Source organism: Condylura cristata, unplaced genomic scaffold (genome assembly GCF_000260355.1).
Source record: "Condylura cristata isolate star-nosed mole 26May11 unplaced genomic scaffold, ConCri1.0 scaffold00011, whole genome shotgun sequence".
Taxonomy (NCBI): Eukaryota; Metazoa; Chordata; class Mammalia; order Eulipotyphla; family Talpidae; genus Condylura; species Condylura cristata.
Window position 1 is genome coordinate 27700206 of NW_004567112.1, and position 24479 is coordinate 27724684.

The window sequence follows — 24479 nt, forward strand, 5'->3', positions numbered from 1 at the left end:
CCAGCCCCCCACCCTTTCCTCTCAGTCTCCGGCTTCTGCCCCTCTAGTCTCTGATCCTCCTCCTGAGTACCCCCTCACGGCGCCGCCCCACTGTTCCCTGTCTTTCTGTCCCGCTCCCACCATGAACCCCTCTTTTACAGGCTTACCCAAAGAGCCCCCAAGGTACTCATCTTCCACCCGACCCTGCCGAACCCCAGGCACAGGCTCCACTCCCCATAATCCTCCAACCGCAGGCCCAACCCCCAGGTCCACTTCCTCAGAACCCCCCAGCTCCCCTCCAGCACTATGCCCCGCCCCGCGCCGAAGTCTACCACCCCTCCTGTGACCTTCTTCCTCAAGACCCGGCCTCCCGGTCCTCCGTCATCCTTTGCTCCGCCCTTCACAAGTGTCGGGCTTGTGCCCAGGAAGCCCCTTGCTCCAGGACCCACTCCCTCAGCTACCGGGCTTGATCCCTCCCAGCCTCAGCCCTACCAACCCCAATTCTCCACATCCCGGATCCCACAGTCCCACCCCTCTCTGCTCCACCTTGCAGACTCAGAGACCGATCCCTGTTTTTTCAGCTCCGCCTTCACCGCCCCTCCACGTTTCTGGCCTAGTCCTCAGCTCCTACCCTACTCCCACCACCCCTACCTCAAAAACTCATCCCCAGATTTGCTTTTGCCCCCCTCCCCAGCTCAACTCTGAGCGTTCAATCTCCAGCCCATTCCCAGGTACCCAGCTTGCGGTGCACACAAAGTCTCTGCACAGGTGGACCTACCTGACCACACTCTTTCCATTGCTCCCTACAGCCCCCAAACGCTCTTCCTGCCCCCTGACTCCTGGAGCTTGTCCAGACCCAATCCTCCTGCTGGGCCCGGGGAACTGGGCTCTCTCAACAATATCCAACAGTCAGCAGCCACTTCCCATGCACAGAAGTCCACTGGCTCAGCGAGTCCCTGGCCCTTTTACCCTGTAGGGGTTGCTACCACCCCTCCCCTGGGACAGGCAGTACAAGGAGCTTCCTTATCTCTAGACCCTGATGACCCAAGATGAACTGAGTCCCAATCTTGCCCCTCCTCCACTCACCGCAGCTCCCAGGACCCCTGGCCTGCTTCCCCAGACCTTTACTACGGGGTCTGCACCCCTCCTGTGCAGTGGCGGGGAAACCCAGACTTCTCTGCTCCTCCAGTTTGAAAAGATCTCAGGTCCCAGCCTCACCTCTCTGGCTTTTCCCTGTCCTATCCTGTGACAGAAGCACCAGAGGCAGCCTTCAGAAAGTTCTCCAGGCCCTTGGACTGGAAAGCCCAGGCAGAAGCAGACACTACTCACTCCTCCCACCCCACCCCATCGTCCCTGGCCTGGCTTCTGACACAGAGGAGGAGTGTGACTCACCTCACACCCAGTGGCATATTCTCTGCAGGGTTGGAACCTCTTCCAGACTTGGTGCCCTGTCTGTAGCTCTGAACTGCCCTTCATCAGATTGTATCATGAATAGGGAGCAACAACATGGTCTCCTTGGATCGTGAGAGGAACGCCTGGCCAAAGGCCTCCCCCCTAAACATGTCCATACCCACCAACACACCCTGCATACTTTCTCCAGAAGGAGAAGTGTTGGCTGAGTAGCCAGGCACAGAAAAATAACTGGTCATATTTGACAGGCAGGGAGAAGACCCCAGTAAGAGGGAATGGCTAAAGAACAGGAAAGAGTGGGAATCCCTGGTGGCATAAGTTCTCCAAGGGACTGGGGCCAGAACATGTTAGACAGGAGTAGGGGCAGCTTCTCTATATAATTGCAGATCAAAAAGAAATGATGGAGTAGTACCTCGCTAAGTCCTAAGTTTGGAACCGAAGTTTGATTGTTTCTGTTGTATTTGATGGTTTCTGTTTTCTCTGTGAAATAAAAGGTAAAATCATGTGCTGAGAAAGTCAAGGGAAGATAAGAAGGCCGACTGGGGAAAGGAGCATGAGGGAGGTTTGAAATAATTCTTGCTGGAACATGGCCAGGCCACACTGGGACCCACAGAAGATTTATGACCAGCAGCAACACCCCCAGAAAGAATCTTCATCAGAGAAAAGCAAGTTTTAGTTAGGACTCACAGTTGTAACAGAGAAAAGAGAGTCAGAGGCCACGGTGTCCCGGAAGCTGGCATCAGGGGGACACGTGCCGACTGGGTGGACACTTCTTTGGTCATCAGCTGAACCTTAGCTTAACAAGTGTTAGTTGATTTTTTGTATCCAGAGTTACTTACTCCACTGTAAATGTTATGAAATAGCACATGAACTGATGGAGTACAAGTTTGAAAAGGAAGTCTTGTTCCCTGTGAAAACTAGGCTAAATGTTTTGGAAAGTGAGTCACAAAAAAAAAAAAAAACACTACTGTCAAGTATGGGAAAGGCAACTTGAAAAAGAATAGGAGGAAAAGCCAACCAATCTAGAAATATTCTGAGTCAGTTTGCTTCCCTACTATATTTAAGTTAGTTGGCACACATTAGCGTTTACCAATTATCAGACCTGAGTAAGTGCATAGAAAGGCTAATATTGTAGAGTTTAGACAAATAAGAGGATTCGTTAAATCTAGTTCGGGCCTTGCTAAAGCCAAAAGCTTCAACCATTGTGAATAGGGCACTGTCTTGCTCACTCCTGACTCCCTCGGGGTTAGATTCATTCTTATATAGGACCTTTCCTCCTAGAAAGTAAAGTGGATGCACCCCAAAACCCGCATCTCTTGATCTGAATATCAGATCTTCTAGTCTTGCTTGATAATTCTAGGCCATGAGAGAGAGTTCTTCAATTGACCAGTCATGGGCTATCCCCAGGAGGATGGGGACACCACACTGTGATAGCCCCCACCCCCACTTCCAGAATGCTGCAAAGACAAAATGCTGTAGGAAAAGTGGCAGTGAGCTGGTCCCAAAGCACAGAGGATCACTGGGAGTCTTAGCAAAGGAGGTTTTGGGTTTCTGGGGTGAAGGATTATTTGTGAGGTTTTTGTTGATTTATTGTTGTTTTTGAGGTAACCTTGGTTTACAGTACTGTATATGACATAGGTGACTAGTTTCTCACATCAGATATCACCATATCATACTCACCACCAAAGCACCTTCCCTCCATGGTGACTCTCCTATGTTCCCAGAGAACATAGTATGACTCTACTATGACTCCCAGAGAAATTCTTTACTGCATGTACCAGGCTCTAAGCAGGATGCATGTTTATCCTTAGAAGATAATGAGATGCAGTGACAGAAAAGAAGATTCTTTTTTTTTTTTTTGAGGGTCAATAATGGATTTATTTACAAAGGGGAAAGGTAAAGCAACACCTTAGGGTGGGGGGAGAGATACAAGTCAACTAGAACATCCTACCAGTTCCACTGACTTGAGCCTCTAGTAGCACACTGAAAGCTCATCAAGAGCCATGCAATCAGCCACCAGCATGAAGCTAAGGGAAACAGTGAGTTCAACATGCCTCCCTCATATATATATCCCCAAAAGTGGTTACTTACCTCTGCCCTTGGGTCCTCGCAGTTGTCCTCTGGTATTGCTGGGAGTTGTAGTTTCAATAACTGGAAACTACTGGGGGTGGAGTCCAGAAAAGAAGATTCTTAAAGTGGACATGTGACAGTGTGTCTCAAGATATAAAAAGGGGAGTACTTTGACTACATTAAATTGTATGTGTTTGTCTTACAAAAATAGCCCTGGAGTGTGAGAAAGATTAATAGCCATTAAACTTCTACCTGTGATTGATGCTTACTGACTAACCGGATCATGGGTCGGAGTCAGAGAGGGAGGGAGAAAAGCCAAGGGAGACTAGGCAAAAGAAAGGTCACAGAACAGGGCTGTCATCTGAGGGGTTTGCTCCCCTAGAGAACCTTAGCAACTCTGACCCTCCAGAATTTACTCGATGACTGCAGTCAACCAGTGACTATATGGGCTGTCATTTTCCCTTCTTGAGGATGAGTTTCCTACTTTGTTACACTACACTACCAGTTACTGGGTACCAAGTGAGACGAGGCAGAGAGCTTGTGTATGAAACTACAGGGCACTGTGAAGAACCATACCCAGACTCACCACTGCAAACTGTCCTTGTGCTGAGAGCTGGGCACAGGCAATGGACAAAACTTTGGGGGTTTCTCCCCCGCCAGGAGGAGGGCATTTAAAACTTTGGGGAAATGAGGCATGCATATATTTAGTTGGCCAAAGAAACAGAATGAAACCGAAACATCTCATTTTCCCCTAAAAGTCATGATCCCCTTCATGTTGAAAGAACCCTTGCCTTTTTTTCTCAGGACATGGAAATCTTGGGAGAAAAGAGTATATTTCTTCACCTTCCTGGAAGCTAGGCTTGTCCAGGTAACTGACCAGTCGTAATGAAGTGTGGAGTGGTGACACCTGAAACTACACGGGTAAGCTTTCTTCTTTTTTTTCTGTTTCCAATGACTGGATGGTAGATGTGTGGTCAAAAAACCCAAACAACCCAAACCACAACGATGCACAATATCTAGTGAAGCAACAAGATAGGAGACGATCTGGGCTCCCAGGCTGCTTACCTGCAGACAGGTGAGACTTGCTTAAGCCAGTCTTTCCTGAAGACTCTCTTCCAGCAATTCAACCTATAGTCTAAAAACTACTCATCTTTTCCCTTTACTGAACACCCATGCGTTCTGAGTAGAGCTCAAAGGAGGAGCATATGACTAGGTCTGAGCAATCACTGCATCTCATTACCTTCTAAGGATAAACATGCGTCCCACTTAGAGCAGTAAAGAATTTGTCTGGGAGTTCCGATGATTACATTCACTCTTTTCCCTAAAGAGATGTAGGATCTGAAACCATCACCTTACACAAAGCCTGATACGAGAGCCAGCCAGAGGGTGACAAAGTGAGGATGCAGAGTGAGGTCCCCAGTTTATCATGTGAGCTTTGAATTCAGCTAAAACTAAGGGTGATCTCAGATCTCATCCCTTGACTCTCATTGAAGGAAGTCAATAAATTTCTTTTTGTTTAAACTGGTTTGGGTTAAATTTCCAACTTTTGCGACAAAGTTGGCCTCAGAGAAACAGTCTTCCATCAAGCCTGGGAACATAGAGTCACCACAGAGGGAAGGCAGATGTCTGAGTTCAGACTTGCAAGGCAAGACAGAGGCCATCCGAAGTTTGCTTGGCAGAAAATGGATTTGGTGTAAGGATCCATGTGGATTTGGAGCAGAATTGGAAAGTTTTCAGGTACAAGCTAGATAAACACAGAAATATCATTTCTGCATCGCAGACAGAGCCACAGGAATCCTCTCCAACACTCTTACTCCTCCTACTATTCTTTCTGCCCACTAGCACCCTCTACTGATGCAGCATTTCTGCACTTCAAAATCTCTGATCATCAAGCTCTTCCTGGTGACATTTCTCACAGCATCCTTCACACCTCTTGTCCTGTGGCTAGCTGCTTCCTTCCTGCTATGTTCAAATAAGAGCAGTCTGATAGATATAGGTCATCTTTAATGCCAGAGAAAAACTTCCATGTCCTGGTCAACCAATAGAGGTGTGCATAGGTTGGGTGCCCTCTCCCATCCTGCCATCCTGTGCCATGATCTAAAACATATCCTCTTGCTGGCTGCCCCTCTACTGGACTACTGGCATGATGGGTACAACTACTGGCGTGACTTGTGTGGCCACACGGAAATATTATATCGGTCAACACTTTTCTGACTTCATGAGGCAGAAACCCAACACAAATTGGCTGAAGCACGAAAAGTACTCTCCTTTGGTGTAAGTCAGGACTCTAAGTCAATCAGGCATGGCTGGATCCACAGACTTAAATGATGCCATCAGACTTGGCACCTCCGCATCTGTTTTAGCCAGGCTTTCTGTAGAAAGTGGGCCCTTAGCAGCTCCTGGATTGTAACGTCACAGCGCGAGTCCAAGTTTAAAGCTTTCAGAATAATGCCAAGTTACTGCATTAGCCAGTCTTGTTATTAGAGCTCCCACGGTTCCCCCAAAAATCTAAGTTTGAGACATGGTGAACTACTGTGAGTCACTGCCCAGCGTTTCACCCATCATCATGGCTTAAGGAATGAGAAGCTGACTGGCCAGCTCCATTTCTCATTGGCCCTGGCCTGTTCTCTGCCACTGTCTCCCAGAACATACCCCTGCAGTTTGCAGAAGGAGTTGCAGAGGCAGCAAGGCTGGGATCAAAGCAGAGTGTACGATCAACTGCACTGGAACCATTGGCAGTGAGAGGAGAGGAAAGTTCTCCCAGCACAGAGGTACGGTGCCATCCTGGCATGAAGCTGTGTTACAACAACTCCAAGCATCTTCCTTTCTCCCACTCCCACCACCCAGGCCTTGGCATCTCACCCCTCCCACAACAACAAAGGTCACTCAGTCAGCCAGGAAGGAGAAGTGGCAATACATCCATGCAGGACCACAGCTCTGAGGCATGGGAGGGGTAGGGGGGCAAGAGAGGTAGCACTTCAAAAATGAGCCCTGCTCAATTCACCTCTCTAGTCTCAAAAAAAAAAAAAAAAAGTCGAAAAACTTTGACTATATTTCACTCATCTTTGCTGCTCACAGTATCTCTATGATAATCATCCGGAGTGTTTCTATGTCTGTGGGTTGACTGGGGGTCAGGAGGCATAGGCTGGACTCATTGTCTCTAGGCTTCTGGTCCAGTCTGCATCTGCTCCACAGGTGTCTCATTGACCTGGGACCTGCAGCCACCTGCAGCTTGTCTTCTTACAGAAACAGCAAGGCGTTTCCAGCACCTTCTCAGTCCTCTCTGCTAATCCTCTATTGGCCCAGGAAAGTCACATGGACACACTCAAAGTCCTTGGCTGGCTCAGACCATCAGCTGAGCCTGCCACTAACAATAACTGGGCTTTGGTCTTAGCAGTGGAGAAGCTGGAGGAGGGGCGAGGTGGACACTGAAGGCTGAGTAGGAAATGGACTGTGTTCACCGCAATGGGGTGGCTCCACCCCTAGGAGCCAACAATTTTGGAACAGCTAGCTTCATGGCGGAAGTGACAATTCAGAAGGAACAAAACTTCCCTCAATCCCAGATTTCTGCTCTTTCTGAGGGGCAATCTTAGTGGTCAAGAGTCTAGGACTCTAAACTATGATATCAACCAGCCATCCACTCCCAGGGGTGTGACTTCACACAACTCATCAATTAGGGGTTCCCCAAGTCACTGGCCTAAAACTGGGATAAGAGCCACTCAGGCTTACTTACCCCACCCTGCCCCACCCCATTCATCCATCTCCTGCTTTGTAACAATTAAGACTCTTAGTTAAGTGGCAGAAATCAACTCATACTGGCTTAAAGGGAGGGGGCAGGAGGGGGGTTTGGGAAGAATGTCATTGACTGAAGCTCCCTGGGATATGACTACCAGCACACGGGGACCAAGGGTCAGGCAGCAGCAGCAGACCCTGGGCCGCACACACTCCTCACGAGCACACTCTCAACAGCCCCAGACTCAGCTCCTCCAGCTCAACAAGTCTCCCCTAAAAAGAGAACCCACAGGAATTCTAGGGTTGGTCCTGATTAGGTCCCAACCCTTCCCTGCACTTAGCACTGTGACCTGAGCTATGAGCAAAGTCCCAGCAGAGGTGGGGATGTGGACACAGAGATGAGAGACCAGTTCCTCGGGGAAAAAAGAGCAAGATGCAGTTGCCAACAGTGGGAGAGGCCGCCAGGCAGGGGGCAGGAAGGAGGGAGAGAAGCAGGGGAGACAGGGGGTCTTGAACTCTGGGCTCCATCCTGGGACCCTGGGCGGCTGGCCCAGGAAGGGGAACATGAGCAGCATGTTGAAGTGGGGGACAAGGAGGTAGCGTCTGGCCCAACAAGTAGAGATGCTCCTTCCGGCCTCCTCAGAAGGGGCCGTAGGAAATTAATGCTGGGATCATGCTAATAAAGCCAGCAGAGAGAGGCCATGCTGGGAGAGGGGAGAACCTTTCCCACCCCCTAAGAAGGGACCTGGGGTGACCAAGCTGGGATTTACATAAATGTGAGAAACACAATCTTCCATGTGTTTTTCAGCATGGCCTTTATCCTGTGCTGGCCTCTCTGTTCCTAAGTGATGAGAGATGACACTTCCTCAGACTGGGCTGATTCTTAAGGTTAATTGAAAGTGGCCTTTCTCGTGAATCACCCATTGCACTGAATTATTAATCACCTGCAGACATTTGCAGTCCTTTAAACACTTGGACTTCCTGCAACCCTCCCTGGAAATGTTTTTGCCAATGGAAATATAATTTCCTTTGGCCATGGAAAAGAGAAACCCTGCCTCCTGCAGTTTCTAAATACCCCAGGTCCCAGACCCAATAAAGAGCTGAAAACAGGAAGCAGGGCCAGGGCTGCAGGCAGACCCGGGACCAGTCTGATATGTGGAAATGGCTCAGGCCAGCCTGGTCTCCGGGCCCCTGTGAGAGAGTAGATGGAGCAGAGACTGGCCACGGTGCCTGTTGCTCTTGCCTAGTTCATGGTCATCTGGGGCCCCTCGGCCTATCAGAAGCAGGGAGTGAGGGGGTCAGGTGCCAGGTCTGTCTCGACCCCTTACTGGTGTGTCATAGAACCTTTTGCTTCATTTGCCTCTTTTGAGAGTGTGTGCAGGGCTGATACCAGGCAGGGCTCTGTGGTAGCATATCCATCAAGCCTGCTTCCTGGTGTCGGGGAGACCAGAGGCAACAAGAAAGGTGAGTTCCCTCCTATTCTCATCTTCCGGCAGAGGAAGAAAGCTCAAGCGTCAGTGGGCTCACGTCAGGCAAAGCCAGCAATGTGACTGGAAGCCCCAGCAACCGGTTTCCGAGGGGTTCCTGCCTGGTCCCTAGGTGAGTTTCCAGGATGCATATGATGCAGGTACAAGGTTGGCAGAAGCCAGGGGCAGCTCATCACGAGGGCACAAAACCTTCATCCACCACTCAGGGCAACATATCAGCCACATAAGCGGGTACTGGGCATGCAGACTGAATCAGACATGGCCCCTGAATTCACAGATGTCTTGACCCACTGGCGAGGCACTGACAGGTATAGCGTCCTACCCCCAACATGGTTGCTGGAAGTTCAAGGAAGGGATGATGAAGAGCTTCACAGAGAAGGAGCTCTGGAGGTTTATTCTGAAGGAGGAAGAGCAGTGAAAGAGGAAAGGACCCAAGGAAGGGAGTGAGCAGCATGGTCATGGTGCCTAATAACAGAGCATTCAGGGTTAGCTCACCAGTCTGGTAACTGAGCACTACAGAGAAATGTGGGAGGCGGGGGGCACCCAGGTGGTTAAGACTAGCCTGGAAGATACCAGCTGGGTTGGCCAGAGAGGATGAACTCTGAAAAACAGCGAGGAAGTTGGTGCTCTGATCCAGGTGAGGAGTGATGGAGGCCTGGGTGAAGTTAGCAGTGATAGAGGTGGACAGAGGAAGGAAAACTTGCAGGACTTGACCACTGGTTGGATGTGGAGGTGAGAGGAAAGAGGAAGATTGGGGCCCTGGAAAAACACAGCGTGGGGCTGGGAAAGGATGGGCAGCTCTGGGCCTGGCAATTCCTGCTAGCCACAAAGTGGCCCCTTTCCCAGGAACACTCACTTGCCCCCCTACACCCTGGCCCAACTGTGGAGTAGCCAGCTATAACTGGGTGCCAGCCCCTGAGGGAGATGGTCAGGTCTGCACACATGGCAACTTCAGGGTCACCACACAGGGGGGCAGGTGGGCCTTGCCGGCTGCCGCTCCCAGCAGCTGGTGAATGCTGCCTTGGCATTCACCAAGAGCCCCAGCAGCAAGAGGAGGGAGAATGTAGAGCATTGTCCCAGAGGGCTGCATGCACACTGCCGTCAGCCCAATCATGTCTCCAACGATGGCCAGGTCCTAACTCCTGGAATGTGAAAGCAGTGACTTTACGCACCTTGAGATGGTGAGATTATCCTGGATTATCTGGGTGGGACCCACATAACCACAAGGTCCTTATAAGAAAGAAGAAACTGCCCTACTTCCTAACATGTTACTCCCACCCCCGAAGAGGCAGAGTTCAGGGTCTGGGTTCCAGCCACTATGGCAGTGGAGGAAATGACCTGCTTCAACCAAGTTCCTGCAGGGGTCCCTGGTGGAGGGGAAAGACAGGTGCACCCTTCAGGGACGTGGCTGGGTGGAGGTGTGGAGCCCTGTGTTCTTGCCACTCCACTTTGGCCAGACTCTGAAAAGAGAGTGGCCATTTTTCCTCTGCACACAGACAGCAGGAGGTGGGAACCCCAACCCCTGCTAGGGGAGGGGGACCCCAGTTTGCTACCCATGCCACGTGGAGTTATTCAGGACTCAGGCAGACTGGGTCTCACCCATGTTGGTCACCTGGAGGGCTCTCCCTCCTATCCACACTCCCCGCCCCCCAATACCCTATAATGGGTAGCAGTGCCACCAGGAATCTGGGACTCATGCTCCCTTTTGGACACAACTCTCTAGACCGTGAAACAACAAGCCTCCCCCACCAGATATCTCCCATCTTTGAACACACTTATAGCTGCCTCCAGACCTCATAGGCTCACACTAGAGCCCCCTGCAGGAACGGTGGACAAGCATCTCAGAGGTGCACATCCCAGCTGGGGTGCATGCCCATTGGGAATGTGTACAGGACAAGGAGGGCCCTTCCACGACCCTCTGCCAAGGTTCAGCAGGATGGACTGGCATGGCCCCTGTGGTCTGATAATAGTCGCTGTAATGGCAAGGGCTGTGGGTCCAGGGGGCTCAGGCGGTGCTGCCCTCTGTGGGATAAGCACCACAGTGATGGGTGACATGCACTGCAACTTCTCCCTAGGCCTGTCACCTTCTAAGTGAGCCTCCCATATCTTTTGTTAAATTTATTTATTATTTATGCATACAGAACTGGCATTCAGGCCAGAGGTGCAGGGGTGGTGAGAGATTCACCAGAGACAGGGTGGGGAGCAGAACAGGCTGACTGAGGAAGCACACCGCTGAGGGGAGCAGCAGGAGAGACAGGAGAGGTCTGCGGGCGCCATGTGGGTCACCACCCGGGTGGGGATCGAACTGTCACTGAAGCAACTGCGGCTGCGTCCTAACCCCTTGCGCCTCCAGTGAGGCTAGTTTAGTCCTCTAGGGGTACTATTGTTACTTCTATTGGGGAAAGTGAGCCCAGAGTGCCTAATTCAACAGTCCCAAATCGCGCAGCTGGTGAGTGATCAACCAGAGCTGAAACCCAGGTGGCCAGCTGCAGAACCCTTGCTTCTTGATGCCTCATTATTTGCTCTACTGAGTGGACAAAGGAGTAGACTTTAGCGCAGCACCGCAGGCCGGACCCTAGGAAGCCTCCCCGGCACAGGGGTTCCAGCTGGACCTGGGGGTCTCAGTCTCAGCCTGCTGAGGATCAGCAAGCCGTGGGGAACATCACTACATGAACGCGCACCTGCCTGGGCTGCTAGGTAGGGACTGTCAGGCGAAGAGCCCGCTCTCAGAAGACGGAGATGCGCCTCGCCCCGCACCCCGCACCCGAACCACAGCGCTGGAGAGCACCGAGCGCCCCTCGCCAGGAGCGCAAGGTCGCTTCCGCTACCCTCTCGGGCCAAGGCCGGCCGGGCCAGCGTGTAGCTTGGACTGTTGGGTGCCAGCAGCCGCAGTCAGCGCCACAGTGAGAGAGAGAAGCGAGGGACCGCCCCACCCCCACCCCTATGCCCGCCCGACGGCCGCGCTCTGCGCTTTAAAGCCGCCGAGCGGCAGCCAGGGGTGCCCGCACCAGGCACCGAGCCTAAGCCCGCTCCGAATCACTGTGGACACAGCCAGAGCCCGCAAGCCGAGCTGCGCCATGGAGGGTAAGTACCCTGGTCTCCCCACCCTGCCTCCAGAGCAGGAGTCCTGCGCTCGGGTGACTGGCCGAGACTTCCACTTCCTCCACCCATACTCGCGGGGGCAGCGGTCCCTGTCCTGTCCTTCCTCCGCCTCCTAGCGGGGCACGGGGCAGAGTAGAGCGAAGCCCGCTCCTCCAGACGTGAGCATCAGGAGGTGTGGGAGTCCCCCCTTCTCAGGACACTAGGAGTCCAGACCCCAGAACCAGAAGTGTCACCCGCACAAGACTCCCCCAGCCTGGTGGCTGACTCGAGAACCGAGTCTGAGCACTCACCACCGCCAAGTGGTTCCCACCAAAATGTGGGGTGTGGATGCCACAGCAAAAGGTCCTGTGTTTCAGTTATTCACACCCACTGCCCGCTACTCACCCACATCCCTCTTCACCACCGCCCACTGACTCCCCTATGGAGCTTGCTGTGGGGGGGGGGGAGCAGAGATTTAGAGAAAGCTGCAGAATTCAAGCAGGAGTCCAGCCTTTCAAGAGACCCATAACCCCAGGGATCTAGTGGATGCAAGTCAGGGCATCCTCCCATCCCTATTCCCCTTAAGTGCACATGTCCACACCCAGGCTCAGCCCCGGTGGGAACAGGAACCCAGGCAAGAGGGAGGAGGATCTGCAAAGAGGTTTCATCTCTCCTCACAAGGAAATGGGTCATTGCAGCCAGCACACCAGATCCAGGAGCTGCTGGTTTCCAAAGGAAACCAAAGGGCACTAAGACCCCAAGGAAAGTGGTTTTTCTGCAGAGTCCAGCCAACAGAACCCTGGACTCTAGAAAGCTGCTTCTATGTGGCTCCTGTGGTCCCACCCAAGGGTGGGGTTGTTGCCTCAAAACTCCCCCAGCAGCCAGAGGTGTGCAAGGGGTGGCTTTTCCAGGCATCACCGTCCTGGTGGTCTGTGTCCCCAGAACTGGTGGCCCTGGTCATCGGGGCCAGTGCCGGGGCGATTCTGCTACTGCTGCTGATCGGGGTGAGCTGCTGTCTCTGGAAAAGGCTTTGTGTCACATTCATCTATGAGGAGCTGCCAGGGACCACGACTGCCTCCGGCGTGCAGGGAGACAAGCTCTGCCCGCTGAGTGCCAGCACCCACACAAGCAGGTGAGGCAGGATGAGGCTAGGTGAGCTCCTGGCCTTGCTTTGGATGGGCCTCCCTTGTGGAGGTTCCCAGGAGCGGGCGGGGGACGGAGGGGCCTGTTTACGACTCTTGTCCTCTGTGTCTCACCACGCTGGGGGCTGAGAGCTGTCACACAGAAACTCAGCATCCTCTCAGCCCTGGCAGCATTGTGAAGCCCATTCTCCAGGTGAGCGAGGTGTGGCTCAGAGGACATAAGTAAAGGGTCCAGAGAGCACAGCTTGTAAGTGGCGGGACGACCATTCCACCCAGACAGGAGGTGGTGCACCTTCTCCACCTCCCTGCTGCTACAGGTGCTCAACACTCCTGGCTCTGTGCGTGCATGTGTGTGTGTGTGAGCGTGTGCAGGTGTGGGCATAGAAAATGATGCTCTTGCCTCTTCCTGGCTCTCGAAGGCTTTTCTTCACCTAGACCCTGGTACTCAACCTCTCTGGGTTATGTGCCCTGAGACCATACCTTAACCTGTTACTTTCTGTTGTTTCCCTACCTCTCTGTCCAGACAACCAGGCGCACCATTTATGGTGCCCCCTTCCCTGCAGGACCAAGAATGGGTGCCCCTGCACCGTGGAGAGTGGGCCCGGGCTGCCCAGCAGCCCTGCACAGCTCCAGAGCGCCTGTGCCACACCTCCAGCGGCGGTAGCAGCAGCCTTGGTGAGTGCTCCTGCCGGGCCTGTCCTGGGGTCAGTTCGTTCAGGCCAGGGTGGGCCATCTGTTCTCACTGGGTCTGGCTCCAGAACACAGCCTAGATGCCAGAGTTAGCCAGTGACCACTCTTTCGGGTCCTTGGGGTTCCCACGTGCTCCTGCATCTGAGCCCCAGCATTTCCTATGCTGATTTGGAGTTGGACCACCTTGGGGGGTGCTTTGGGGGGCTGATTATCACCCCATTTTATACATTCATTAACTGAGGCTTGGAAGGTGAACAGTGCCTTACCTAGGGTCACAGTCAGCACAAGATCTGGGGTTGGACCCCAGTGCACCCCCAGGCACAAAGCCTGTACTGGGTTTGGACTTTGACCAGTGTGCAGAATATGGCAGGAGATGGGCACACAACCTGCCCATGTTTGCGGCCTCCCAGAGCCCTTCCCAGTGATCAGTAAGGTCCTTCTAGTTTGAAGAGGAAGAAAGGAGGCAATACTGTCACTGAGACATCCTCTGGGCCCCATGGAAAGGGGTCAGGCCTGTGCTGGATCCTTACCCCAGAGAGAGGGGTCAATCACAGGGGACAGAGATTGCAGGAACACCATGGTTCTGCTAGGGACCCCAGGGAACAGCAAGCCTGGCTGTGCTTCCTCGGCTGCCAGAGCTCCCAGCCCCTGTGTCCTAGGAGATGGCTGCGTGGTGGGGACCATCAACCCAGTGCTGTACAAGTTCCCAGAGGACCAGAGTGAGAGCGACTTCCCAGAGGGCTGCCTGGGACGGCTGTGGTTCTCCGTGGAATACCAGCGGGAAGCCGAGCGGCTGCTGGTGGGCCTGATCAAGGCGCAGGGGCTGCAAGCCCCCAAGGAGGCCTGCAGTGCCCTCGTGAAGCTCCACCTGCTGCCGGATGAGCGGCGCTTCCTCCAGTCCAGGACAAAACGCAGAACTGCCGACCCACAGTTCAATGAGCACTTTGTCTTCCAGGTAGGATCTGTGGAGCAGACAGGACGTGGTGTTGTCTGGCCTGGGAAGGGGCAGCCTGCAGGGGAGGGCCCGTGAGAGCCCTGACAATGGTGGGCAGGCAGGGAGGTGGCCTGGGAGCTGAGAGGACAGAGGGCCCGGCTCCTTACCCCTGGGCAGCCTGGAAGAGAGAAAGAGAAAACACATCCGGTGTTTGCTGTCAGTAGGGGGGCCCTGCGCAGACTGGGTGATTTGCAGGGCAGTGTCTTCTGAAGCCAGCAGTCATGGGCTCCCGTGAAGCCTTGGACAGCATTTTGAAGAGCTGGGTAGCAGGCTGGCTGGCAACAGCATCTGGGAAGAATGACTGCTGAGGCCAGAACCTCCATTCTTGCCGGCCTTTGAGGCTGAGAGCTGAGCGGAGGGGCGGGGCGGGGCGGGGGCAGTGGGGACAGGTTTCACAGGTGAGCCCGAGGGAATTCAAGATCCAACGGGGCGGGGCTCGGTCCAGCTGACCAGTTATCACACCTCAGGCCCACATCCTCCTTTTCCTGGCCCTGTAGCTCCAGCCGGATCCTGGCCTCGCTATGCTTTGAGAAGGGGAAGAAGAAAATCAGTCCCAACTGATCGCCTGCCCTAGGCCGGACCCTGGCTGGGATTTTCCCACTTGGAGAGCAGCAAGTGTTCTCCGTTACAGACAGGGGACTGAGTCTCAGGGGAGAGAGCTGGCACTCAGGCCGAGCAGACAGGCAGTCTCCCTGTCCCAGAGCCTGTGTTCCAGCATGAGCACTGGCTTTTATTTTTTAAATTTATTGTTACATCATTCTTCATGTGTGCCTTTTCCCATCTCAGCTGTGATCCCCTTGGACTTCCCACCACGAGCTCACCATGTGCCATCACCATAGATAGTCCGGTGCACCTTTCCCACCCCATGAGCGCTCACTTTTTTTTTTTTTTTTTTGCTATTATCCTGAATATTTTCATATAATAGGTCAGGAATTCAGGACTCTCGAATACATTCTCTCACTGAAATATATACCTGTGGAGTATAGAATCAAACTTAAAAATTTTTTATTCTATACTCCTTCCCCTCACTTGTACACAGGGATTCCTATATTTCAGCTGGGCTTCCTTAAAGAAAGATACAGCTGAGTTTCAAATGAAGACATGGACATTGTATGTCATTTTATGGGAGCCAAACACCTGATTCCATTGCAAAGACACTCTAGGGTCTGAACAATCTCCTGAGTGTCTGAGATTCCTTTTGATGAACAATGAAGTTTGAGGTAGTTCAACAGTTCAGTAGAGTGGACAGAAGGACACAAGTACCATTGTCTCTGTGTCTAAAAAACTGTACAGTCAAGTTTTTAAAAATGAGCGCTCACTTTTATGTGCAGACAAATGACTTGGTAGGCCCCGCTTCCCTGGTCCAGCGTGGGGCTCAAGGGGTTGCATTTCTGACACGTTCAGGGAGGGGGTGGATACTCTTCCTCCCCAGATCAAATTCTGTGTGGTGAGGTCCAGTAGTACTGCTCCCCACCCCTGCTGAAAAGGGCCCCCTAAGGATGCCTGACTTTGGGGTACACAGGTCCCTGGCTGAGACACCCCTCACCAGAACAGCTCCTGGATACAGAACAACATGCACATCTGATCCCCTGCCCCAGCTACCAGATCCCAGCCTGGGTCTTTGCCTCCCCCAGGTGCCCAGCAAGAGCATCACACAGAGGGTGCTGCGGTTCTCAGTGTATCACGTGCACAGACAGAGGAAGCACCAACTCCTGGGCCATGTGCTGTTCCCCCTGAAGGATGAGACGCTGGGAGGCAGCTGCCCGCGCATCATCTGGAGAGACCTGGAGGCTGAGCACCTGGAGGGAAAGGTCAAGATATAAGCCACATGTATAGACTTCTGCGGGCAGGCAGCAGGGCCGCCCAGCACCTGCTGATCAGGGTCAGCCCTCAGCATACTGACCGTCACCCCTAGAGCATGACTCGGGGCGGTGAACCCCAGACACAGATGAGAGAGGGGAGGATGGAGTCACTTCTGGGCAGTGTAGGGCAGCTGGAGGCTCTTTTGTGCTAGAGGCCCACTACCTGGAGGGAGCTGGAGAATCCACGTTTGGGTACTCCCCCAGAACAGACATCTGTGAAAGGCACCACCCAAAGGGATCAGGAACACAAATTTACCCATGGCTTCCCTGGCCCCAGGAAGGCCTTGGGCAACTCAAAACCCTGGCTGAACCTTCAGCTTTGCAGACCTCAGTTTCCGGTCTATAAAGTGGTGGGTGACTTTAAAGGAGAGGAAGGTGGGTGTCGCATGGTACCCAGGCCTGACTGCTGGGAGGGGGAGGATTCGTTCAGCACCTCCAGCACCTGCCAGGGGGACAAGGGTGCTTTCCTCTCCACCTCCACAGCCCCCCTCAGAGTTTGGCGACCTGCAGTTCTGCCTCAGCTACAATAGCTGCCTGAGCCGCCTCACCGTGATTGTGCTGCGCGCCAGGGGCCTGCAACTGCAGGAGGACACAGGTTTTGTCGGTAAGTTTTCCTCCTGGGGCCAGTTCTGCCCTGCGAACTGGGGGCCGGGGCTGGCCCTCACCGCTGCCCATCCAGTATCTGCTTGCATACTGCCGCCATGGAGTGCTCCCTGCTCCTCGACCTCCTCCTCCCTCTCTGGACCCTCTCCATGTGAGAAGCTGCTTCCGTGCTTGAACTAAGGCTGAGGCTCTGTGGGCTCACAGGGACCCCAGAGACACGTGTGACCAAGTCTGCCTCCTCTCCCCCAGGCAGCATCTCAGCTGCTTAGACCATGCGCCTCCCCGCCCCCCCACCAGCTCTGCCCTTCTGAGGTGGGTTGTGCTTCCTCCAGAGCGAGGCCCTCTGGCTTCCCGCCCTCAGGAGGCCCCCAGCACATGGAATACAGCTGGAAGCAGTGACACCCCCAGTGGACAGACAGAATGGTACACTGCTTCCAGCCTCCCAGGCTCCAGGAGCTGGGGGAGCAGAGGGCCTGCCCCAGCCCACCCAATGCCCCCATGCCTGTGTCCCAGCAAGGTGGTAGTGGTCTGCCACCCACTTTTGGTCTACAGGGTACCCCAGACACATCTCAGCCCCAGCCCTCCAAAACTTGACCCTCTAAAGGAGATGTTTAAGGGAACTCAGAGGGCCCTAAGTATTCAGCAGACAGCTCCCCATCCACCACCACCCCACCCCCCACCCCCATGCCAGGCAGGGAAGGACAGGCATGTGGTACCAGACTCCGATAAACAAGGGCCAGCCCCAGTCCGGGGTGCACTCAGGAGGCGACAGACAGGAAGCGGAAGGGAGCTGAGCATTTCCTTGGCCCCAAGTCCAGCGCTAATCAGAGGGCAGTCATGACCCACAGCTTCGGGTCCCTGTTTCCTGTTATAACAGGAAACAGGGATTCCTATATTTCATCTGGGCTTCCTTAAAGAAAGATACAGCTGATCTGTATCTAATCAGCCTGTTTCCTGTTATAACATCCTCTGATGGCAGCGGCTGGGAGAAATGGGGTCCTGGTGTATGTCCCCTCCTAACAGGCATCCACAGGCTGGGTGCTGGGTCCCTCCCCGCCTCTCCCAGCCTGTCGTCTGCACTGCCCCTCAGGTGTGTTTGTCAAGGTGTCTCTGATGAAACAAAACAAGTTTGTCAAGTGCAAGAAGACTTCAGCTGTGCTGGGCTCCACCGACCCTGTGTTCAGTGAGACCTTCAGCTTCAAGGTGGACGCCGCTGAGCTGGACACTGTCAGCCTCAGTCTGATGGTGCTGCAGGGTACAGAAGGGGATGGTAAGGCTTCCCCCTCACCCACCAACCCACTCCCACCACTGTTGGGGCAACTGTCAAAGGAGGGACGGAGCAAGCAGGCAGGGTGGGCCCTCGGAGGGAGGCTCTGTTCTAAGGGAACTCGAGAGGCCGACACGCACACCCAGGAACACAGAGCTCACTAGTGGGAGAGCTGGGCTTCTCCCGAGCCTTCGTCCAGTTTGACCATCATGGCACACTAAAGCAGGCCGGGGGGACGCCTCTGCTATCCCTCTGGGCAAGTCCAGCAGCTGGGAGGAAGGGAGGCCGCTGCCCCCAGCTGAGGGACCCGAAGCTGTGGGTCATGACTGCCTTCCGTTGTCTCGTGCCTTCTGGACAAACCTCTAGGGTGGTGGGCAAGGTCTGGGATGGGGACAGGGTGGAGTTATTCCAGCGGGCTCTCCCACACTGCCCCACACCGCTATGTCCCTGTCACTGGGGAAGCAGAGTCACTTCATGGGCCAGAGCGGTGGCTCTTTCTCCTACTATGAGGTGGGAGAAAGTTGTTGACTGTCCCCAGTGAGTGTATAAGTGGACTGATGAAAGAGAACTTCTTTCTGGAGGGCCCCGCCCCTCCGTTCTTCAATATAAGGCAGACCTAAAAGCCCCCCCCCCCGCCCCGGAGGGTGAGGCAGGGTGTGTGCCCCAAAGGGCATGCTATTCACCTGGGCTTCCATCTCTGGCCAGCTCCAACACCAGAGCAAAATCAGGGCTCCTTTGGGGACTGCCAGCTCGTGCTGCTGGAAGAGGGATGGGGCTTGCTACGTCCTTCAGGGGGTGAAGAGAGAGAACTAGGAGGTCCTTGCTCAGGAGAGTAACCGGTGCTTTGCCTCCCCTGCAGAGAGCCGCCAGCTGGGCCGGGTGGTGGTGGGCCCCTACATGTTCGCCCGTGGCCGAGAGCTGGAGCACTGGAACGAGATGCTCGGCAAGCCCAAGGAGCTGGTGAAGCGCTGGCATGCACTTTGCTGCTCCACTGCGCTCTGAGTCTGGCCTGCGACCCCGTGGGGCCACTACATGCTCTCTGCACAGTCACGCACAGCAGCCACAGGCTGGACGCTCCCTCCCTCATCCCCTTGACCCAGGGGCACATTGGTGCCACTGACGGCAGGAACAGAGATGCAACAAGAGGCCGGGACCAGGCCAGGTCAGCAGGGCGGCTGTTCCAACCACAGCCCAACAGGCCCTCCTGATTCACTCCGTCCTTCCTCACCTGTGACCCTGAGTCCTGCTACATGGCCATCACTGTCCCAATCTGGACCCACACTTCAGACGTTCTGAAGAAATGCCCTGTTTGGAGAGCGCCCAGCTGCGCGGGCTGACTGGCCGTGCGGGCTGCACTTGGGAAAGCGAAAGGCGTGTTGACCTAAACCCACACGGGTGTTCAGCTGAGGTTCTCCTGTCTCTAGCCTGACAGAGAGAGCAGAGTGCTGGGCCCTGCAGGCCTGCTGTCCACCGTGCTCCATCGGTCCACGGTAAATAGCAGCCTGAGTGGTGGGCTCCGCCTATAGGTTGGAGCAGCCCCAGCAGGCCTGGGCAGCAGAGTGCCCACCGCTCTCAGGGATTGCAACTTGCTGGCTTCGGCACCGCGCGAGATGGCCATGAGCGGCCCACCTCGCTCTGCTGCCTGTGCCAGGTGAGGAGTGCTGCACCTAGGGAGATCAAATCCAGCCACCCCAGGCACTGGGCGCTTCACCAGCTTCAGACCTGGCCCAGGGCCCACCCTTCCCAGAGTCCTCATACGCCGGCTCTTACAGGTGTGCTGCCGCTGGGTTCTGTGGTCTCCCTGGTTCAAAGCCTGGGCTCTCACTTGGGACAGGAAATGCAGGGGCCATCGGGTAGCCAAAGTGCAGCCCCCAGGACAGAGCGCTCTTCCTATAAACCTCAAAATTCCACTATTATCACTGTTGCAGTAGGTGTCGGCGTGACATTCACTAGGGTGGAAGTGCCCACTGGCCACCACCGGCAGCTCCCGGCGAAGCCTACTCGGGTATCGGGGAGCTCTGTCGCAAGTCACTTGTTACTTAACAAGCAGTTTGTATTTTGCCCCCTGGTGCTGTGGAACTTGCAGAGTCAGTGTGTTGGTACATAACTAGAACAAAACTGTAAACCAGAATCTTAAGCAAAAAAAGCAACTTCAGCAAGGGAAAGGAGTTAGCGCTCATTTCGGCTTGTGCCTCTTTGCCTTCACTGCCAATCTGCAAACATACAAGCCCACGCTCTACCTGGCCCTGGTCTGTCTGGACAGAATCATCTGTACTTGCTTTTGCTCACTTAGTTCCTGTGCAGGTTTTCAATGTAGTCCACACGGCACTCATTTCTAATAGCATAATGCACACAATTGGAGTTTCCTATGTGTTTGTACAGTAGGCTACTACAACGAAACTTTGCCCTTCCACCGGGAACCCTGAGGCATCGCTGCCAGCCACCTCCACACTTCAAGGTGACCTTCATGCCTATCAGTGGCCTTTGCAGGGCCACTTGGAAAGTTGCTAAGCATCACCATTGCAGGACAGAGGGGACTGGTGTGTCTGACTCAATAGCAAAAGGCTGGCAGACCCTGTGCGCTGATGGGGAGGTCGTGGGGTTGTGTATTAAGCCGGCTGCTGTCTACAGATGTGGACAAGACAAAAAACATACCAGTGCTTCCCATGGGCACGGAGCACCAGCCCAAATCCTGTCCACAAGGAGACCCCAGCTGAAAGAAGTCTTACACATTTCCGTAAAGCAGTTCAGAACCCGCTTGTCAATTTCCATAACAAAAAAAGTTCTAGACTGTTATTTTTGGGTGTATAGGCCAGTTTGGAGTCACTTGACACTGTGACAATCCTGAACCTTTGCCCCATTAACGTGGTGTGTCCTTTGTTTATGCCTCTCCTAAATCTTAGAATTCTTTCAGGATACTTTTCAGCAAAGTAGCCTTGCGCATCTTTCATTAGATTTATTAATAGTTAGCTGTTTCATATTTGTCTGTTGCTAGTATATAGAGATTCTATTGATTTTGTATGACAGTTTTATTACTTCCCTTATAAGCTTTATGCCAAATTGCCATGGCTGGTCAACTGGACAAGAAAAAAAATAATAAAGTGTACTTAGATTGTTAAGGAAGGAGTAAACTATATTTTTAGGTGATATGGTCTTACAAATAGAAAATTCTAAGGAATCCACAAAAAAAAATCTATTAGCACTAATAAACACACTTCAGGGGGGATACTTTCAATATTCGCTAGTATGATGTTTGCTGTAGGACCTTTAATATACTCATGATCAGGTCATGGATTCTTAACTTGTTTTAATTGGTTAATTTTGCTTCCTATAGATGGATTATGCTATTAGGCTTGTGCCCGTTTAAAACTGATATTTTTCTAGCAAATTGAATCTTTTGTCATTAGAAGTGGTACACTCAACCACTCATAATGGCATTTTTAAAAATAATTTACCCTACTTTTTTCAGCTTCTTTATACTTATGATGTATTTCTTGAACATAGTTTTTTTAATCAAGTCTCTCAACTTCTTTCATTTATATTTACTTCATTTACATTTAATATAATTACATGTATAATTTCATTCATGTATGCCATCTTATTTGTTTCCACCTTGCATTTCCTTTTTTCTCCAATGTTGCCTTCTTTTGGGTTAAATCATTTTCATTTTATTCTTTCTCTCCCCACCCATGAGCTGCTACTTACAGCCAATTATTATTTTAGTGGTCCCCTAGAGATGATAGTTGATATCCATTATTTATTACAATCTAATACAAATTTTGCTGTTTTTAAATCACTCCCCACATAATACTGTGTTCTTAAAACACTATTCTCTATTTACCTCTATCCCAATTTCTTTGTATTATTATTTTATAGTTTTAAATTCCACTTATATTTTACATTTAATATTACTGTTATTGCTATACTCAGTAAATATTCACCTATATCCACCTACACATTAAGTCTTACTTTTGCTTTTTTTTTTAAAAGATTTATTTATTTATTCATACAGAACTGGGGTACAGGCCAGAGAAGCAGAGGGTGAGAGGATTCACCAGGAACAGAGTGGGGAGCAGAACAGGCACATGGACGAAGTACACTGCTGAGGGGAGCAGCAGGTGGGTCAGGAGAGGTGTGCCGCACCATGTGGATCTCCTCCGAGGCAGGCAGGGATCGAACTCATGCGGAATTGGTTTAAGCTTCTTAGTGCAGTGCTTAACCCGCTGCGCCACCAGGGAGGGCCTCTTTTGCTTTTTACTCTTCCCTGCATTCCCGTGATTTTGACTGAGATAGCTTTCCTTCTACCTGAAGAACATCTCTTCAGTATTTCTTTTCATACAGATCTGCTGGTAGCAAATTTTCTCAGTTTTTAATAGAAATGTCTTTCAGATTCTAGGATGTAGAATTCTAGGCTTTCTTTTATTTTATTTTAGCCATTTAAAAATGGCATTCAGGACCCTCCCTGGTGGCGCAGCGGGTTAAAGCCCAGCACAAAGAAGCTTAAACCACTTCTGCATGAGTTCGATTTCCGCCTGTCTCGGAGGTGATCCACATGGAGTGGCAGACCTCTCCTGACCCGCCCGCTGCTCTCCTCAGCAGTGTACTTCATAGATCTGCCTGTTCTGCTCCCCACTCTGTCTCTGGTGAATCCCCTCACCCTCCGCAACTCTGGCCTGTACCCCAATTCTGTATGAATAAATATATCTTAAAAAAAAAAAATGGCATTCATTCTCTTCTCATTTCCAGCATCTCCACTGACAGGTGAATTATCAGTGTTATTGCTTCTCCTTTGAAAATAATGTGTCTCCTTCTATCCCCCTTTCCATTTTCAGTATTTTCTTTCTCTAGCTTCCAGTAGTTTAGTTATTGGTAGTCCCTAATTAGTTTCTTTTTATTTACTCTGCTTTGTTGTCTAAGTTTCAGCAGTTTTGGAGAAGTCTTGGCCTATATTTCTCCAAACAGTGTTTCTGCTCATTCTTCCACTCCTCTGTGATCCCAATCACACACATTAGATCTTTCCAAAACTTCCCTTAAGAGTCTTAGGCTAATGGCTTCTCGGCCTTTTGGCTAAAATCAGGCTGTTGGTTGTTTTTCAGTACTATTAATGTCGAGTTTTAGCTGAGTTTTCATAGTGTCCTATTAACATTCAATAAATCTGCTATCTAATTGTAGTTAACTGATATGCTCAGGTCTTCATTTAAATGACTGTATCTTTCTGTCCTAAGTTTCCATCTAATGCTTTGTGATAGATTATAGTCTTCTGGTGAAGATTTCTATGTCGTCAGTCAACTCTGAGTGTGACAACACCAACAGCCGGGTCACTGGTGGGTTAGTTTACTGTTTATGGTTCCCCCTCTTGGTTCTGTGGCAGCCTACTAATGCATAAACCAAGGTGAGGATACGAGTAAAGGGGAAGCCTAATGCGAATGAAGTTGGAAGTTTGGATTTCCCATTAACCTGAGATAGGAGTTTATTTCATCTGCTGAACAGAATTTGTTTTTTGTAACTTGAAGTTACAGGAAAAAAATGTATTGTTACTAAGATGATCAAAAAAGTCATAGGACTTGCTTTAGACTTTATCCAAAGGGCAGGGAGAGGAGAGCTATAGAGCAGGTTCGAATGGGTAACTGGAAACAAAAGGATGAAGTAGTCTGTTAATTACATTTTATAAGCCTGGCTCTTTCAATGTAATATGCTTAATTGAATTTAGTATGCCATTATGAAGACAGATTATAGGAGCTGCCAATTGTGGGTCCTTTCTCTAATTTAAAGTATGGAATTGTATTCCAAGATCACTCTTCTCATCCCCACTTTCGGCTTATTTCAAGAGGTATGTTTCCCAAGGGGAAAAGAGGAACAAGCTCCTGGGAGCCTCCAGTACAGCCCAGGAAGAAACACCCCCACATTTTAAAATGAAGAACATGAGCATGAGAGAGGTGTCATTTCTCAGAACCCTTAACTAGGGAGTGGAGGAGCTGGAATTTCAATAGACTGCAGGTGTCTGAAAATGGTATTATTACATATTGCTGGAGAGATCCCCAAAAGGACAGAGATTGCATGTCTGTGCCAAGGTCCCATAGCTGGACCTATTACATAGAGGACCCATAGGTGCCTATTACATAGAGCTGCTTCTGTTTGTGTAGTTTTTCGTTGCTAGTGAGA

At 51.9% G+C, this 24479-nt stretch overlaps 2 protein-coding genes across 2 annotated transcripts in view; one reads left to right on the forward strand and one right to left on the reverse strand.

The window, feature by feature from the left end:
* Positions 1-3493, reverse strand: part of GPRIN2 (G protein regulated inducer of neurite outgrowth 2) — a 10304-nt gene extending 6811 nt beyond the window's left edge. Inside the window, exon 1 of the mRNA XM_012723498.1 lies at positions 3481-3493. The gene's annotated coding sequence lies outside the window, so the exon portion shown is untranslated. The remainder of the gene's footprint in view (positions 1-3480) is intronic.
* Positions 3494-11686: 8193 nt separating this feature from the next.
* On the forward strand, positions 11687-22339 carry LOC101628920 (synaptotagmin-15). The gene is made up of 8 exons (XM_004681049.2): positions 11687-11762; positions 12702-12891; positions 13425-13576; positions 14251-14546; positions 16220-16396; positions 16931-17051; positions 18141-18320; positions 19177-22339. Exons 1-8 carry the CDS (start codon positions 11756-11758, stop codon positions 19317-19319), a joined length of 1266 nt encoding a protein of 421 aa, XP_004681106.2. The 5' UTR covers positions 11687-11755; the 3' UTR covers positions 19320-22339.
* Positions 22340-24479: the final 2140 nt, after the last annotated feature.

Bases quoted from the DNA above. Each gene is read 5' to 3' on its own strand.
- LOC101628920 (XM_004681049.2), top strand. The intron at 13,577-14,250 runs GTGAGTGCTCCT...CCTGTGTCCTAG, and splicing joins CGGCGGTAGCAGCAGCCTTG to GAGATGGCTGCGTGGTGGGG. The intron at 18,321-19,176 runs GTAAGGCTTCCC...CCTCCCCTGCAG, and splicing joins GCAGGGTACAGAAGGGGATG to AGAGCCGCCAGCTGGGCCGG.